The following is a 15,930-nucleotide window of genomic DNA, read 5'->3' as shown; positions in this document are numbered from 1 at the left end:
AGTTCAATGGACGTATATGTTGCAGCAAATACATTACACTACACACAGCGCCGTTTCTGGGGAAGGAGCCTGTCGGGAGCGGAGGCAGGAAGACGATTGCGGAGAGCGCAATTGCGCTCTCTCGTAATAGCGCAGCCGAATTTGCAGTTTAAAAACCGGAAATTCGGCTCTTAAAGGTGCAGGAGCGGCTTTTTGCCGCCCCTGGAATCCTCTCTGGCGCTGCCGCCTGAGGCGAGCGGCTCAGCTCGCCTCAGGCGGAGCGCCCCTGACTACACAAGCCCAGGAAATCTTAATAAAATTAAATAAAGTTGTCATATTGCCCTATACATGAGCCCAGTGTATAGTTTCTGTGCAATATGTAAGGAAATATAGGGGGGAAGCGGGCTCTTTTGCAGCCTATCACCCTGAAAAAAGGAAAAGACACTAGCGATTTTTGGGACAGAAAAATTTTCAACAATTTTTTGAGGAAGTCCTATCTACTCTATTGCACTTTGCCTGATCTGAGGTGGTGAAGGCAAGTCTGGCGCAAGAGGTAACGTTCAGTAAAATCCGCATCTTAGTGAATTTGTGTAGTTATGTACATTCGCCAGAGCCCAAATTCGCCAGGGTGCGAAGTACCACTAGAGTCTATCTACTTCGCTAGCGAAGTTACGCCAGCAACCGTTGGCAAAGTACCGAAATGACGTCACGCTGACGAATTTTCGCCCTCGTTATTCACTTCGCCCTTTAGTAAATTTGACCCATGGAATTTTAAGTATTTACTCGATAATTACTAAATACTAAATACTGTAACATCGATTTGATCCAGAAACTCAAACTCAATTTTTATCCTAGTACTACCACCCACCAATCACTGCTACTATCATTACCCCACTGCTTGTAATCTTTAGAGTGAAACTGAATAACAGAACGTTTTTATTACACTCAATCTTTCTGTAGTGTTTATCCTAGATTGTCCCTGTGCTACTGTTATGGATTTATTGAAACTATTTTTATATTTATAACAGATAGATATATAATAGACTGAATTATTTACTTCATTCCAGGTGAGGAAATATCAGTTACAAAGGTGTACATCTGGTTATAGGCACCCTAGTACCAGAAACCCATTATCCAGAAAGCTCCAAATTACAGGTTGGCCATCTCCCATAGACTTTATTTTTTATCAAATACAGGCCATCTCCCATAGACTCTACAGTATTATAATCAAATAGTTCCAGCTTTTAAATTTTTTTTTATTTTTCTCTGTCGTAATAAAACAATACATTGTACTTGATCAAAACTAAAATATAATTAACCTTCATTGGAAGCAGCATGGTGATCCAAATTAAGGAAAGTTCCCTTATCCAGAAAACCCCCATTCTGGATAACAGGTCCCAAACTTGTAATTCAAATTTTTAAAAATGATTACTTTTTTCTCTGTAATAATAAATCAATATCTTTTACTTGATCCAAACTAGAAAATAATGAATCCCTCCTGGAGGCAAAACAATCCTATTGGGTTTATTTAATGTTTAAATTATGTTTTAGTAGACTAAAGGGGAATGTAATTAAAAATCACAATTGATGTTTAAAATGGCGTTTTTTGCGGTCAAAAAGGATGCAAACATGGCCGCTAAAGTTCACAATGGTCTTTGCTAATGTTTGTTTTTTCGCTAACAAAACATATTACATTCCATCAATAAAGTATGGTGATCCAAATTAAGGAAAGTTCCCTTATCCAGAAACCCCCCATTCTGGATAACAGCTCCCAAAGTTGTAATTCAAATTTTTAAAAATGATTACTTTTTTCTCTGTAATAATAAATCAGTATCTTTTACTTGATCCTAACTAGAAAATAATGAATCCCTCCTGGAGGCAAAACAATCCTATTGGGTTTCATTAAATAAAGACATAAGTGTGGAGATCCAAATTACCAATGGCATAACTACCGGGGGAGCAGGGGGTACGATCGCACCCGGGTGTCTGGAGGGGGAAGGGCAGCCTGGTGCAAATTCTGAAACCGGGCCTGGAAGAGGGTAGTTACGTTACTGCAAATTACCCCTTATCCAGAAAAACCCAAGACCCCAGCATTTTGAATAGCAGGGCTGGTACTTGAACACGTATTTGCACTGAAGTGACTGTGCCCCCTTGTTAAATAACCAATGGAAAAAGTATGCCTCCTGTATCCCATTTAACAAAAATAAAAAAGGTTTTTAATGACTGGCCAGTGCCAGCCCTGAGGCTGGGGGGGCCTTAAGATAAAGTCAACCCAGCTCTAAAAGTGGGCCTACTTATATAGAGATATTACAGGAAACCTCTCCTTTGTTCACAGGTTAAACTAGAGTCAGAATTCTACAATGATTACCCACAAGGTTATGACTAGAGTATGTAAACACTCACATGCAAAGAAAAGCTATTGAGAAACTTGTATGGGCAGCCAAACAGGAAAGGCGAGTTTAGGTTTGACATTACCTTGGCATTTTCTAAGATTTTAATCTTGCTCATCAGTGCATTCACATGAGATCTTGTCACAAGGAGTGCAATTATGCATGTGCGATGGCAAAAGGTGCAAAGTCTTGTGGATGAGAAGAATTCCATGGCATTGCCTTTGCTATTCATCAGCCATTTTGTAATTGTAGCCTCTACAAGCCATGTGATTTTAAAGTAACTAATAAGTCTGTGTATTATGGAGGGGAAAAAGCACATCGATATTTGGATAATCAGTCTTGTGTTTGTATGTGGGAGGGAGGGGGGATTTGCATAATTCTGTGATTGCCAGTGAGTTCTGTAACAGCTATCAAGGTGTTTGAAGAGGATTTGTAAACATGTTTAAATGACTGATCTTTTCAGTGGAGATCTGAGAATTAGAAGGTAAATATGCTGACCCGTTTGGCAAGTTAGGAAGTTTCCAGAACTTCAGATTGCCTCCTAGTTAATGTGCGGCAAGCTACAAAGTGGAACTGCGTTCATGAAATGTGCAATAAAGATATGGGTTCTCATTGGTGCTCCTTGCAGTTCCGTATAGTTGCTTATTCGCAGTCCGCCCTGCATTTTGTACAATTGTGTGCTGCTCATCACCTTCCAGGGTTCTCTCAGTGCCCTGTGTCAACAACCACAGTTCAGTTGTACCGAAAAAATAGGGCGCACATGTCTCTTGTATGTTAAACATTGTAAACGACGCCAGAGAATATCAGAAATGACACCAGACAGATTTCCAAAATATTTAGCGCATCTGATTTGTGCTGAAGCACATGTGCAGTTTAGTGAATTGGACACAATTATGGTAGAAGCTATCAGGCCCGGATTTCGGGCTTTGGCACTAGGCTGATGAGTCCTAGTGTCTGGCACCCGCGCTCGCACCACCCCCACCCAGGTTAGCGAGCGTGTGCACTGGTCGGAGCACTGGGGATGATGTGTACAGGAGAACACGTCCCCAGTGCTCCTTAGATTGCAGCTGGGAAGCCTGTCACCCCTAAAATCTTGCCACGCTAGGCCTGGGCCTTTGAGGCTTCGTCACAAATCTGGGCTTGGAAGCAATTCAATTGCATCAAGAGCATCATCACTTTGCGACCGCAATATTGCCAGAATTTTCAGGAAAGCACTGCATTGTGGGGAAAAAAATGCTTGCGGCACACATTCCAAGTCCCCACAAAATGTGTGCAAACTGCTGTGATGTTTCCTAAGGCTGAAGGCAAACTGAGCATTGGATTCGCTGATCTCAATCTGTGTGATTTTTTTGCAGACTGAGATCCAGATCCACTCCCCGTTCATGCTCCTTTGATCTGCACAGTTTCTGCTACTGTTCAAGCACATGCAGCAGAATGGAGGTTAGCCGGAAGATAGGAAAGCAGGCTCTGCTCCACTATGTGTGCCTGTATGCAAACAGAAACTGAGCGGGGAGTGGATCCGCTTCTCTCAGTCTGCAAAAAAATCACACAGATTGAGAGCAGCGAATCCAATGCTCAGTTTGCCTTCAGCCTTAGGAAACATCACAGCAGTTTGCACACAGGTTGTTGTGACTAGGAATGTCTGCAGTGAGCAATGTTTTCCCATAATGCAGTTCTTTCCTGAAAATTCTGGCATAAAAAAAGACACAGGCTGACAGCAGCAGAGCAGAAGAGAGAATGTAGAGGTTTACTAGATATCTCTCAGCACAGTCTGGGAATCAATTATTTAACACTGTCATACCAAAAGCTAACAATCTGATGCTCTTTTGAATCTGCTACATTTAAGAAAGAAGAGGGAAGTGTAAAAGGGCAAGCTTTAAAAAAAGGACTTTGCTCCCTGCAGATGAATTATCTCAATTCAAAAAATGCCAAGACACAAGCCCTTTGTTAACTTTAGAGAAGGAATGTGTTTGCTTACTTGCTTTAAACATGATTCTTTTGGCATCAGTATTATCTTCCTCTTTGACCACAAGAACCTCATCTAATCAGCTGGGAAATGCTTTCACTTATCCATGGATAGAGTTCCTGCACCAGATATTCTAAAGTTGTATGGTGCTGATACACAGGCAATAATATATGCCCTATTGTAAATAAGGATATTATTAATCAGTGACGAGTATGACCATATAAAAGCACAGGGTTAAATGACGATTGCTTTTATAAAGGCCATGGAACTCCAAGGTCTGACTAATAATATTCTCATTCATTACAACAGGGAGTACTTTATTTTTTATAATACAATAATTTTCAATGAGCCATGAAAATGACATCATGGATGACATAGCTAAGCACAGTTTAGAAGGATATAACTTATTCTCTAATGCAAGGTTGCTATGCACATGAATTTAGTTGGTGTCCAACAGTATCTTCTCGTAGTGGGGATATCTAGTCTCACAATCTTTGCAGCCTGAATGTGGATTGAGAAAGACACGTTATAGAAAGGGAGATATCTGTCCTGCACAGAAAGAGTCCTTTGACTGTTGTACGTGGAAAGTGAAAGACATGACATTCCTTCCCTATTGTACGAAAGTAAATAGCAATTTAGCAATAAGCACTTGTAACAGTGCTGAACAGGTATGATGGGATCCAAGACTGGCGTCATTCATTCTTGCTTCATGGTGAACTAATTGCAGCAGGGTTACCCTTTGCCCCCTGTATGTTATGACTGCCATAATGTGCCATAAACAAATTCGGAACATAATTCACAAAATGACACATTCGCTTAGCCTGGAATATGCTAAATTAGCGACATATTCACTTACCCTGTAATTTAAGTTTTTATGACCCAAAACTAAAGACTTACATGACTCATGATTTTTTTTAAAGTTGCCTGTGAAGGTTTGCTATATGGATTGGATAATGGTGTTGGTTATCCAGGGCTTGATAAAGAATAATAACTGAAGCTGATACAGCAGTCTTTAAAAAATGACAGAACAAAGAGATAAATAGGAGTTAAATATGTGTACTTATGGGCAATCATTTAGCTATATATTTAATTTACTAAAGGAGACGTAAACTCTAAAAATGAATATGGCTAAAAATGCCATGTTTTATATACTGACCTTATTGCACCAGCCTAAAGTTTCAGCTTCTCAATAGCAGCAATGATCCAGGACTTCAGCCTTATACTGTGACATTTATATTCTATGTGTACTGTATATTGTGAGTGGGTCCCTAAGCTCAGTAAGTGACAGCAGCACAGAGCATGTGCAGTGAATCAGCAGAAAAGAAGATGGGGAGCTACTGGGGCATCTTTGGAGACACAGATCTTTACTGCTAAAGGGCTGTGGTTGGCTTGGGCTGGTACAGAAACCCAAACCATAATGTACAACTTTTTTAGCCTACTTCTTTAGTTAAACTTTAGTTCTCCTTTAAGTTTGTGTGTGTGTGAGACAAAAGAAACCACAAACTCAGTACCCCTTTAATACTGTATCAGTATAACATATGTACATCACAAACAGGGGCTTCTGTTAGACATAACATTGACACATTGTTCACTGCATGCACTGCTCCTGCACGATTGGACATTGCACAGATTAGAACCTGCATAGAACCTGCCAAGCACACCTTCTTCTATATCCGAGTTCCACCTGTAAAGAGACCTGCAATTATGGCCAGCTTTTATAATGGAGAGGGGATTTGGTGGTTGTACAGGTTTGGGACTTGTTATCCAGAATGCTTGTGACCTGGGGTTTTCCGGATAACAGATATTTTCGTAATTTGGATCTTCATATTTTAAGTCTACTAGAAAATCATGTAAATATTAAATAAACCCAATAGTCTGGTTTGCCTCCAATAAGGATTAATTATATCTTAGTTGGATCAAGTACAAGCTACCATTTTATTATTACAGCAAAAAAGGAAATCATTTTTAAATATTTCAATTGTCTATTGTCTAAGGGAGACCCCTTCCCTTAAAGTTATGAACTCTAAAGGGTACATTTGATAGTGTGTATCTTGTACATTGTTCAACTGCATTCTTTAATTATGTACATTTAGGAAGTACTTATTGGACCCCCTTTTCTTTAAAGATTACTCAGTGTAGAATACCTGCTACAGCCTAAGCCTTAGATACCACTAGAACAGGGGTCACTAGTGAGCAACATTCAGATGTAAAAAGAGTTGGGGAGCAACACAAGCATGAAAATTGTTTCTGAGTGATGCTAAATAAGGGTTGTGATTGACTATTGGTAGCCCCTATGTGAACTGGCAGCCTACAAGAGGCTCTGTTTGGTAGGACACCTTGTTTTTATGCAACCAAACCCTGCTTCCAAGCTTGGCATTCAAAAATAAGCCCCTGCTTTGAGGCCAATAAGAGAAACATCCAAGGGGTTGGGGAGCAACATGTTGCTCATGAGCTACTGGTTGGGGATCTCTGCCCTAGAATAATGGTGTAAGTAATGTTGAGTTGATTTTGCAGCAGAGTGGTTGGTAAGTACAAAAGACACAAGAGGGCTTATTTATAAACACTGGGCAAATTTGCACCTGGGCAGTAACCCATGGCAACCAGTTAGTGATTATCTTTTTTCAGCCAGCTGCAGGTTGATCACTGAAATCATCTGTCATGGGTTTCAGCCCAGGAGCAAATTGGCCCACTGTTTATAAATGACCCCCAGAATAAGGTGGCCTATCGACTGAATCCTGTAAGCCCTAGAGCTAGGAGTTTGAGGCTGCAGCAAATAAAGTATTTAGAAATGGGAGCCTCAGAGACTGAACAATAACTATTGATTGCTCTAAGTCTAAGGGTAGGCCTCCACGGGCGATTCCGGCACGATCCGACATGCTGCGCAAAAACGTAAGTCATGAAAATGTCAGATGAAGTCACAGCGTTGATCTGACGCTACATGACTGTCGGATGCAGACGCAGCATGCAGTGTCTGCATCCGACAGTCGTGATGCCTCGGATCAATGCTGTGACACCGTCCGACAATGCTAATACTTACCTTATTTCTGTTGAATCTGACATGATGCCTGCGTTTTTGCACAGCGCATCGGATGGCGGAATATGCATTGCCTTAACAAAGTTTCTGATTTTTGATACTGTATACTGGTCAGTTGCTTTACAGACTTCACCAAATGACATGATTTCAATATAATCTGAGCCACAAATGTGTAGTACTGTTCCAGCTCATTTGAACAATAAGGGTCATTTACAGAGGACAAGTTTGGTTGAGCTAAAATGGAAGATATTGTAGCATTATTGATGCCATTCCTTGGCAATGTACTTGTGTCCAAACAGAATCCTGGCACTTCCATATATTTGTGCTAAGCACCAATGCATTCATTCTGCCTCTTCTATGGAATTGAGAACGTTGCACCTACTGACACTGGAGAACCCAAGTGCAATTCCACCCGGAAAAGGCTCAGTAATTCCGGGGTTCCTACATTACTAGGCGCATGAAGGCTTGTACTAGAAGAATCATGCAATAACTTATTTTAACACTGTGAGCCAGAAGTTATGTAAACCCTAATCTGAAATTGAATTGCTAGCATATAAACTGTGTTTGCTTTGATGGAGCACAGCTGCATTGAGTGCAACACTCTGCACAACCACAATTACCCTGGGATTGGAGAGGAAATGCATTTTGAGTAAAACCCATGCCAATCTGAGCCTACATGATGCATTTTGGATACTGCACTATGCTCATAATGTTCATATATGACCGTCAATATGTTTAAAAGTCACCAGCACTTTATAACACTGGACTGCCTGGCTGAAACACAAGGACCAGATTTGGCGCAGCAGCATTTTAGATTTCTTTGAATGGAATATTCATTTCAATATAAATCTTCCCCTAAACATGAAATGATTTTGGAAAAAGCTGGACAGTTTGTTGGAATATATAAGAGCCACTATCAGTGGAAGGCAGTGGACCCAAACAAGGAGCCTGTGTATAAATAAAACACAACAACATTTTAAATGTCCTTAATTGCAGGGAAGGATGTGGCAGCAGAGAAGATATATTCATTTATAAGCATTGCCATGAACAACTTCATTCGAATGCCAAACACTCTTATCAATAAACCTTTAACTGCTTGTGGGCCACAGAGCTGGTTTGTTTACTAATAAATATCTGCCATATTTAGTTTGCCCATTTTTTTACAATGACTATGCCTCTTCTTTATGGCAGGTGTGAAACAGTCATGTCTCAGGGAACTACGGGCACCAGTGCAACCCAGAGGTCAGCTTTTTTAATCGCTGTGGGTCTTTATTCTTGCTGCTCCGTATTTTAATATGGGGAGCTGAATAGCTGAAAGCGTCTCCTGAAAATTTCTATGATGTTGGCAGTCAAGAACCTGAACCTTGAATTTCTTTTAAAATGTACTCTTCAGGCATTGTTTTATATTTATTTGAAGTTACAAGTCAAGAAGGAATCATTTTCTCATATTTCAAGAGCCAGTTCACTATAGAAAGCAACAATTTTTATTTATAGTATTTGCTTGACAATGGAAATGCTATATGGTTTCCAAGATCACTCAACCTAGCAACCAGAAAACCTAGTTTAGTCTAGTTATTTAAACCATTGCCTGGTGGCTAGGGTAATTGGAAGCCTTGCAGTGTTTAAATTCCAAACAAAAAGTCACATTTTGAAGACCCTCCCCACAAAGAATATACAGTAATTTGTATATACTCTTATAATATATGACCTTCAATATGAACACCCCCTTGAAATTCCCCAGATATTTCAGATTTAATATTTTATTTACAATAGTTCTAAGTTGTGCTTATACTGCTCACTAGGACTTGGGAGACGAGAGCAGTGGTTTGCTTTGCTCATGATCCACGTGACGCTGAAAAAGTATATTGTATGAGTACAGAATTCCAGAAGAAATAACTGACGGCAATTATTAACCGCACTTATGATTGGTAACGTGATGTGGCCTAATGCTAGCAGATATGGAATGAGTGATGCTTTAACTGCCCCAGTGCTGGAGAGGTTAAACTTAGACAGTCCTACCTCTGCAAGGTGGTGCTTGGTAAGAGCAGGAATGTGACCGGTGCAGTTTGTGTAGGGAGGGGTCAGGAGGAAAAAAGGGTGTCAGCAAGTGAACCAGCAGGAATGAGCTATTTACCTGTTACATAGGTGGGTCTGGGGTTTCAGTTCCTCCTGTGAATAATCCTCAAAGACTTGTTTCGTTGCTTTCAGCAGGCTGCTCGCTTGCTTTGGATAAAAAAAAGGATGCCTTATTACTGAAGATATTTCTTTGTACCAAGGCTCATAAAGACACATTACTACAGACGACATGAAGAAGGGGACGCTGAACAAGCTTTTTGGGAAGAAAAATGCCAACAACAACTCTCTGTATGCAGAAAATCCACCTTGGGTTCTTTCCCAGGGAGCTAAGAAAGGCTCAGCTGACTATCATGGTTAGTGACTGGGGCTGGGGGAATTAAGAAGAATGATTTTAGCACCTGTGTGTCTGCCTACTTATTGTCTTTAAATATGAATTAGTGCATTGTTCTGCTTAAAATATAAATGAGAAGAAACCCGTAATATAATGGCCGTCTCCGCAGATCTTGAAGTGGCAAAAACATTGCTGTTGTGTATTTGATCGAAAAGCAAAGTTCTAATTGACTCTCTCAGCTAAACATTGTGTGCGTAGGTCAGAAAACATTGACTAAATGAAGGCCTAATTTGTAGCTATTGTGGGCACGTAACCACCTGCTTGTCTCTTGTTGATTTTCTCTGGAGGAAAAACAAATCATTAGTAAGGTTTCAGCAGTCTGCGGAGGAAGAAATCTGTGCCTTGTTAGGAATAAACTGGCTCTCTACATACAGTACATATGTAGGATATGTGCTTTGATACATGGGCAGCAATCGGTGGGTCACTGAGGGGGAGGTAACACTGCTGAACCCTAAAAACATTATTTGAGAACCTCAATGCACTACTTGTAAAGGGACAAAGTGGGTGTCACAAAGCAACCCAGTGTAAAAATGCTCCCATTGCAATACATACAGTATTTCAGGTGTCTTTCTTCTTAAATTCACTTCTTTTTCACAGTGTAATATTTTTATTTACCATAATGATAAAGTAAGGAGACTACCATTGTTAATACTCCGGACATAGATTATTCCACTGCTACAATTTTACTGATTTGGATCACCACTGAAATGACTTAGTTGCTACTGTAGGTTCCACACTCTTAATAGTATGGTAAACTGTCACAGGGATATCTACATTCCAGCTGTTGGTGTACTACAATTCCCAGCATCCCACCTGATCCACAATTAATTATAATCCCAGTTGCCCGAACACAATATAAAAAAAAAATGTAGCAATTAAATTGTATTCATTTACTATACTAGCCACTTCTAAACCATTCTATTCCAATGCATCTCACAGAGGTGATAAAGTGGAAGTAATTTTAGGTTAAGATAATAAATGGTGCAATGTTTTTGTCTAGTAACCCATGGCAACCAACCAGAGAGTGGTGTCAATTCATTATGCACATATAATATAGGATTTTGAATTAATAGCCGTTTCAATTGACTTGTGATTGCACAAGTGTCTGGCCCAGGAAGTGTTTGAATGACAGACTGGAATATGAATAGGAAAATAATAGGTAGTAATAATATTAATTAGGGCTCTAGCACCACTGTCAAAAAGGTTTTTAGTTACTGGGGCAACTCACCCTAGCAATCAGCATTTTAAAGTCCAGAATGGAGGCAAGCAGAAAAGACAAAAATGAAATATATGCCATAAACACAAACTATATAGAACTTTTTTGTAATAAGGATAACTAGGTACTAAAAGTTTTTTTTATTTTTAGATCAACTTTTCCCGTAACATGTTAGAAATCCATGTTCTGTGTTTTACATTTGTAACTATTCTGCATCCTGTAGCGAATAAAGCAACAGCACTCCGGTATTTTTGAAAAATTTGTCAAACTTTACTCAAATGCCATAGGCCTATGGCATTTGAGTAAAGTTTGACAAATTTTTCAAAAATACCGGAGTGCTGCTGCTTTATTCGCTACATGTATACTTTGCCCTGGCAGGGGGTACGGCTTGCACCCGGGGCTGCAAAGAGCCTAATCCGCTTTTGAAGCACACTTTATCTACATATTCTGCATCCTGTTTCCCTCAACAGCACCTATTATGTCATATATGTCCATATGCCAGAGGCGACTATTGCCATTATGCCGACTGAGGCGACCTTCTTTTGCCGCCCCAACCCACGGCACTAACCTTTACATTGCCAGAGAGGGCAGGGGCGGTCCACAACGCTTAGTGCAGAGAGCGCAATTGCGCTCTCTGCACTAGAAGAGCTGAATTTCCGGGTTGAAAACCGGAAATTCGGCTCTTAGTTACCAGGAGCGCATTTTTGCCGCCCCTGGCAACCAGGGGGGCGCTGCCGTCTGAGGCAAGTGTCTCAACTCACCTCGTTGGTGGAGCGCCCCTGCACATATTTGGTTCTGAAAAAAAAGAATGGATCCTTTAAAATTAAAAAATCTGAATCTTTTAGGCCACACTCTGAGCTAGGGTTGCCACCTGTCCAGTATTTTACCAGCCTGGCCAGTTAAAATGATGCTTGATGCCAAAGTTATTAATAGGAAAAAACGGCAAGAATATAGAAAGGCTGGTATTTTTTTCCAGAACAGTTGGCAAGTTGGCAACCCTACCCTGAGCTCATCCAGTGCCTTTTGAACATGGCAATTTGATTAAGCCACACGCCAATTTTGGCAGGTTTACGTATATATCCTCTCTCAAGATTGTGGTACAGGTACATAATTAGAGGTGCTGAATTTGGGCTTTGGTTCCTTCTTGCTACCCAGTCAACCTTTTTGAAAATGTACCACCATCTTACCAACCTCAACCACCTATATCTCTCAAGCTGGAGTCTTAGATTGTACATTGGCTTCATACAGCAGATTTTTTTATATTTGTTATAGTGAAGGATTCATTTCCTTGTGTTAACCTTAGGCTTCACTTCCAATCTGTACATCATATCTTTCTGCATTTAAGCAAGACTAATGTTTTCGGTATCTCTCTGTACAGGCTATAAGTAAACTCCCTGGTGTCATTCTGTTATCTTTCACATTACCAATCATTTGTTAGCTGGATACATCCCCAGAGATGGCATTCCTTACATTATTGGCTCTAAAGGAATATCCTATCCTAGTTTATGTGTGCAGATTCTTATGAACATTGTAAAGTAGTCAGAGAATAGTTCATACCTTGCGCAGTGCAAATTATGTAAACACAGATAACAACAGCTATTTAGAAAAGAAGAAAACTCTCTAGAACTATAAAATGCTTCACCAGGAGAATTAGGCTATTATGGATTTAAGCAGTGTAAAAACAATTCCGAAGTATCCAAAATGCCCCCTCATAAAGGGAAGCTCTTGCAGGAGGCATTATCTGTAAATTCCAGATTGTTTAAAAACATGGTGCTCAAATCACCCAGTTTGTAACTAGCTACAGATATGGGATCCATTATTTGGAAACCTGTTCTCCAGAAAGCCCTGAATTACAAGAAGGCCATCTCCCATAGACTCCATTTTAATCAAATAATATTTTTTTTATATTATTTCCTTGTTCCCTGCTAAAATAAGTCTGTACCTTGTACTTGATCCCACCTAAGATATCCTATTGGGTTTAAATTATTGTTTAGTAGACTTAAAGGAGAAACAAACCCTTAATAACAAAAACCCTACCCTACACAGACTCCTCTCCCTCCTCCCCTCCCCAGCCTAGCTGCTACCGTGGGCAAATGACCCAAAGTCTTTACTTACCCCTCCGTGCAATTCTGTCCAGTGGAGTTCACAGAATCCCGGGTGCCATCTTCAGCCGATTCGGTAATCTTTGAAATGAGACCGGCGCTTCTGCAATTTTCGTGAGTTTCGGTGCAGGCGCTGTTGTTGCAGAGCAGAAAATTGCTCCAACTGCGCATGCGCCATTAAGCTGGTCTCATTCCAAAGATTACCTAAGAGAAGAAGATGGCTGCCATAAACTTCGCTGGACAGAATCTGCACAGAGGGGTAAGTTAAGATTTAGGGGCATTTGCCCAGGGTAGCAGCTAGGCTGGGGGGAGGAGGGAGGTCTATGGAGGGAGGGGGTAGGGGTTTTTTTTTTTTGTTTTTCCATTAAGTTATAGGGATCCATATCGCAAAAAGGCGCCTTATTTGGAAACCACCAGGACCTGAGAATCTGGATAACAGGTCCTATACCTGTATTTGCAGTCACTGCAACTGAAAGTGAAATGGGGGTTCAGAAAGGAAGAGATCCCTGACACCCTCCTGTCTTCTTACAACCATGCTGTCTTTATCCATTCATTCATGGACACTGGAGGGTAGGGAGTTGCAGTAACATGACTTGGATGTGGCCTCAAACACTTCTTTGCAGGGGCAACTGGGACAGTGAAGTTACACTGCTGCCATGTGCCATTATCCTAAAGGAAAAGTAATAGATTAAATATTTTATTGGATGATCAGGAAACCACTTGAGTGTAGCCATAAGCTTAGAATAAATAACCAAAAAGGTGAGTTTAAAAACCTGCCATTCACCTCCAGACAAGATAAATTATTAACTCAAGTTTTCTGTATTAAAAAGTAAAATATATTTAGCAACTCTAATGCCCATGAACATTTAGCACTGTTATGTTGATTTATGTTATTTATGCTATTATTATTATTATTATTATTATTTTAATAATGGAGTGCCCTGCTCCAACCCTCAATGATGGGTGGGGGGGTCTCATCTTGCTGGTTTTATTCAGGCTGAGGAAGTGATTTAATCGAGGGAATTCTGCAGAATGCTACTCTATCTATCCGCCTTGGCTTCGGGCAGGGCTGCTAGGGCAAAAATATAATTTGTAAAATAAGTTTTAATTTCCTGCAAGCACCTTTTAAGATTTATATTAAATTGATATACATAGATTCAAAACTGAACCCACTGGCCAATCCAAAGGTATTGCATTGGAAAGTTATACTGTTTATATTAGTAAAATTATACCTTGGGTTGCTTCCTAGTGGGTATTTCAATGGAAGCCAGGACCAGATCCTCTTTCAGCACCAGACCAGAATTAAACATGGCAACTGCCTGCTATTCAGTTCTGCCATTGGGATTCTGGTACCGGGGAGCAGGACCACTTTTAGAAACCTGAAAGCTGCAGTAAGGAAAACAGTGCAGGGAATCAATGGTCTATAACTGACTTCACTTCTCCTTTAATTTCTGCAGTGGTGGCGTTTGGTAGGTTGTTTCTTAGTATACTATTTTAGAAAAATGCATTGTTCAGGAGCATATTTAAATACATGCAGTCCTAAATTAGACAAATTGCATTAACCTGGTATAGTCGTACTGATAAGCTGAAAGCTCTAAAAAGGCTTTTAAAAATCACAGGAGGGCAGACTTCACTCAGAATTCTCTTTTCTAAATTACATTTCCTCTGACAGTGGCATAATGGAAACCCGGCAGAAAATGTTCCCCACTGCTTAGGTAATAAGCCACAAACAAAAACCAATAGAACAGCATATTAATACATGATGGAGCTAATTCTTCACAGATATAAGTCTCTTTGAAAATATGCAATCGTTTTTAACACAGAAAGCTTCATATTGCTGCCCTGGAGGCAAATCTTCTGCACTTTACTCAACATGATGGATCATTATGCAATATTATCACAAAAGGTTTTCTAACATTTTCTTTCCAATAGTATTTAAAGGACCTTAAATGGTTCCTTTTGCTCATTAGTCGTGGAATATAAATAGTAATTAAAAGATGTATAATTAATTTATTGTTGCAGAGGTTTTTTTTTCTCCATATAGCTTGTACAGGTATGGCACCTGTTATCCAGAATGCTCAGGAACTTTGGTTTACCGGATAACAGATCTTTTTAGAATTTGGATCATTGCTTAAGACTACTAGAAAATCGTGTAAATATTAAATAAACCCAATAGGCTGGTTTTGCTTCCAATAAGGATTACTTAGTAGGGATAAAGAACAAGGTACGGTTTTATTATTACAGAGAAAAAGAAAACCATTTTTAAAAATGTGGATTATTTAGATAAAATGGAGTCTATGGGAGTCAGCCTTTCCATAATTCAGAGCCTTTTGGATATTGGGTTTCCGGATAATGGTTTCCATACCTGTAATACCTCTGCTTTCAGTTTCTGACTTCTGACACAAGCTCTGCATTATTCTTTGACTGCTGCCATTTTCTTAGGGCAGAGAGGCACAAGCAGAATAGTCTCCGCTGCTCACAGCCTGTGTATTTTTGGCAAGCTGAGAAAAGCAGAGGCGAGCGGAGAAAATGCCTGCTTTCACATTTTCAGGCAATTCCCCACTTGGCTCCACTTTGTGAATCTGAGCGAAGGCGGAAGCTGTACTTGTCAGTAGAGTTTTGCTGAGGCGCAGAAGGGAGCAGATCTGCTTCTCTCAGCCTGCCAAAGTGGAGCTTGCATGTGGAGCTCCATGTACCTTTGCCCTTATCTCTCACAAAATTATCAGGGCTGTGAAGACTAGAGAAACATTATTGTGGGGGTCTTAGCCAGCCTAAA

The 15,930-nt window shown here is 40.2% G+C and overlaps 1 protein-coding gene across 2 annotated transcripts in view; it reads left to right on the top strand.

Annotated features, from left to right (window-relative positions):
* Nucleotides 1-9,437: 9,437 nt before the first annotated feature.
* LOC108708048 (uncharacterized protein C6orf132) overlaps nt 9,438-15,930 on the top strand; it is a 41,039-nt gene continuing 34,546 nt past the window's right edge. For both annotated transcript variants that reach the window (XM_018246333.2, XM_018246332.2), the window contains exon 1: nt 9,438-9,798. In XM_018246333.2, coding sequence (XP_018101822.1) covers nt 9,675-9,798 — 124 coding nt within the window. In that variant the 5' untranslated portion in view covers nt 9,438-9,674. The remainder of the gene's footprint in view (nt 9,799-15,930) is intronic.

Source organism: Xenopus laevis, chromosome 2L, assembly GCF_017654675.1.
Source record: "Xenopus laevis strain J_2021 chromosome 2L, Xenopus_laevis_v10.1, whole genome shotgun sequence".
Classification (NCBI taxonomy): Eukaryota; Metazoa; Chordata; class Amphibia; order Anura; family Pipidae; genus Xenopus; species Xenopus laevis.
The sequence above is the reverse complement of the archived record's forward strand: the minus strand, read 5'-3'. Positions and strand labels throughout refer to the sequence as shown.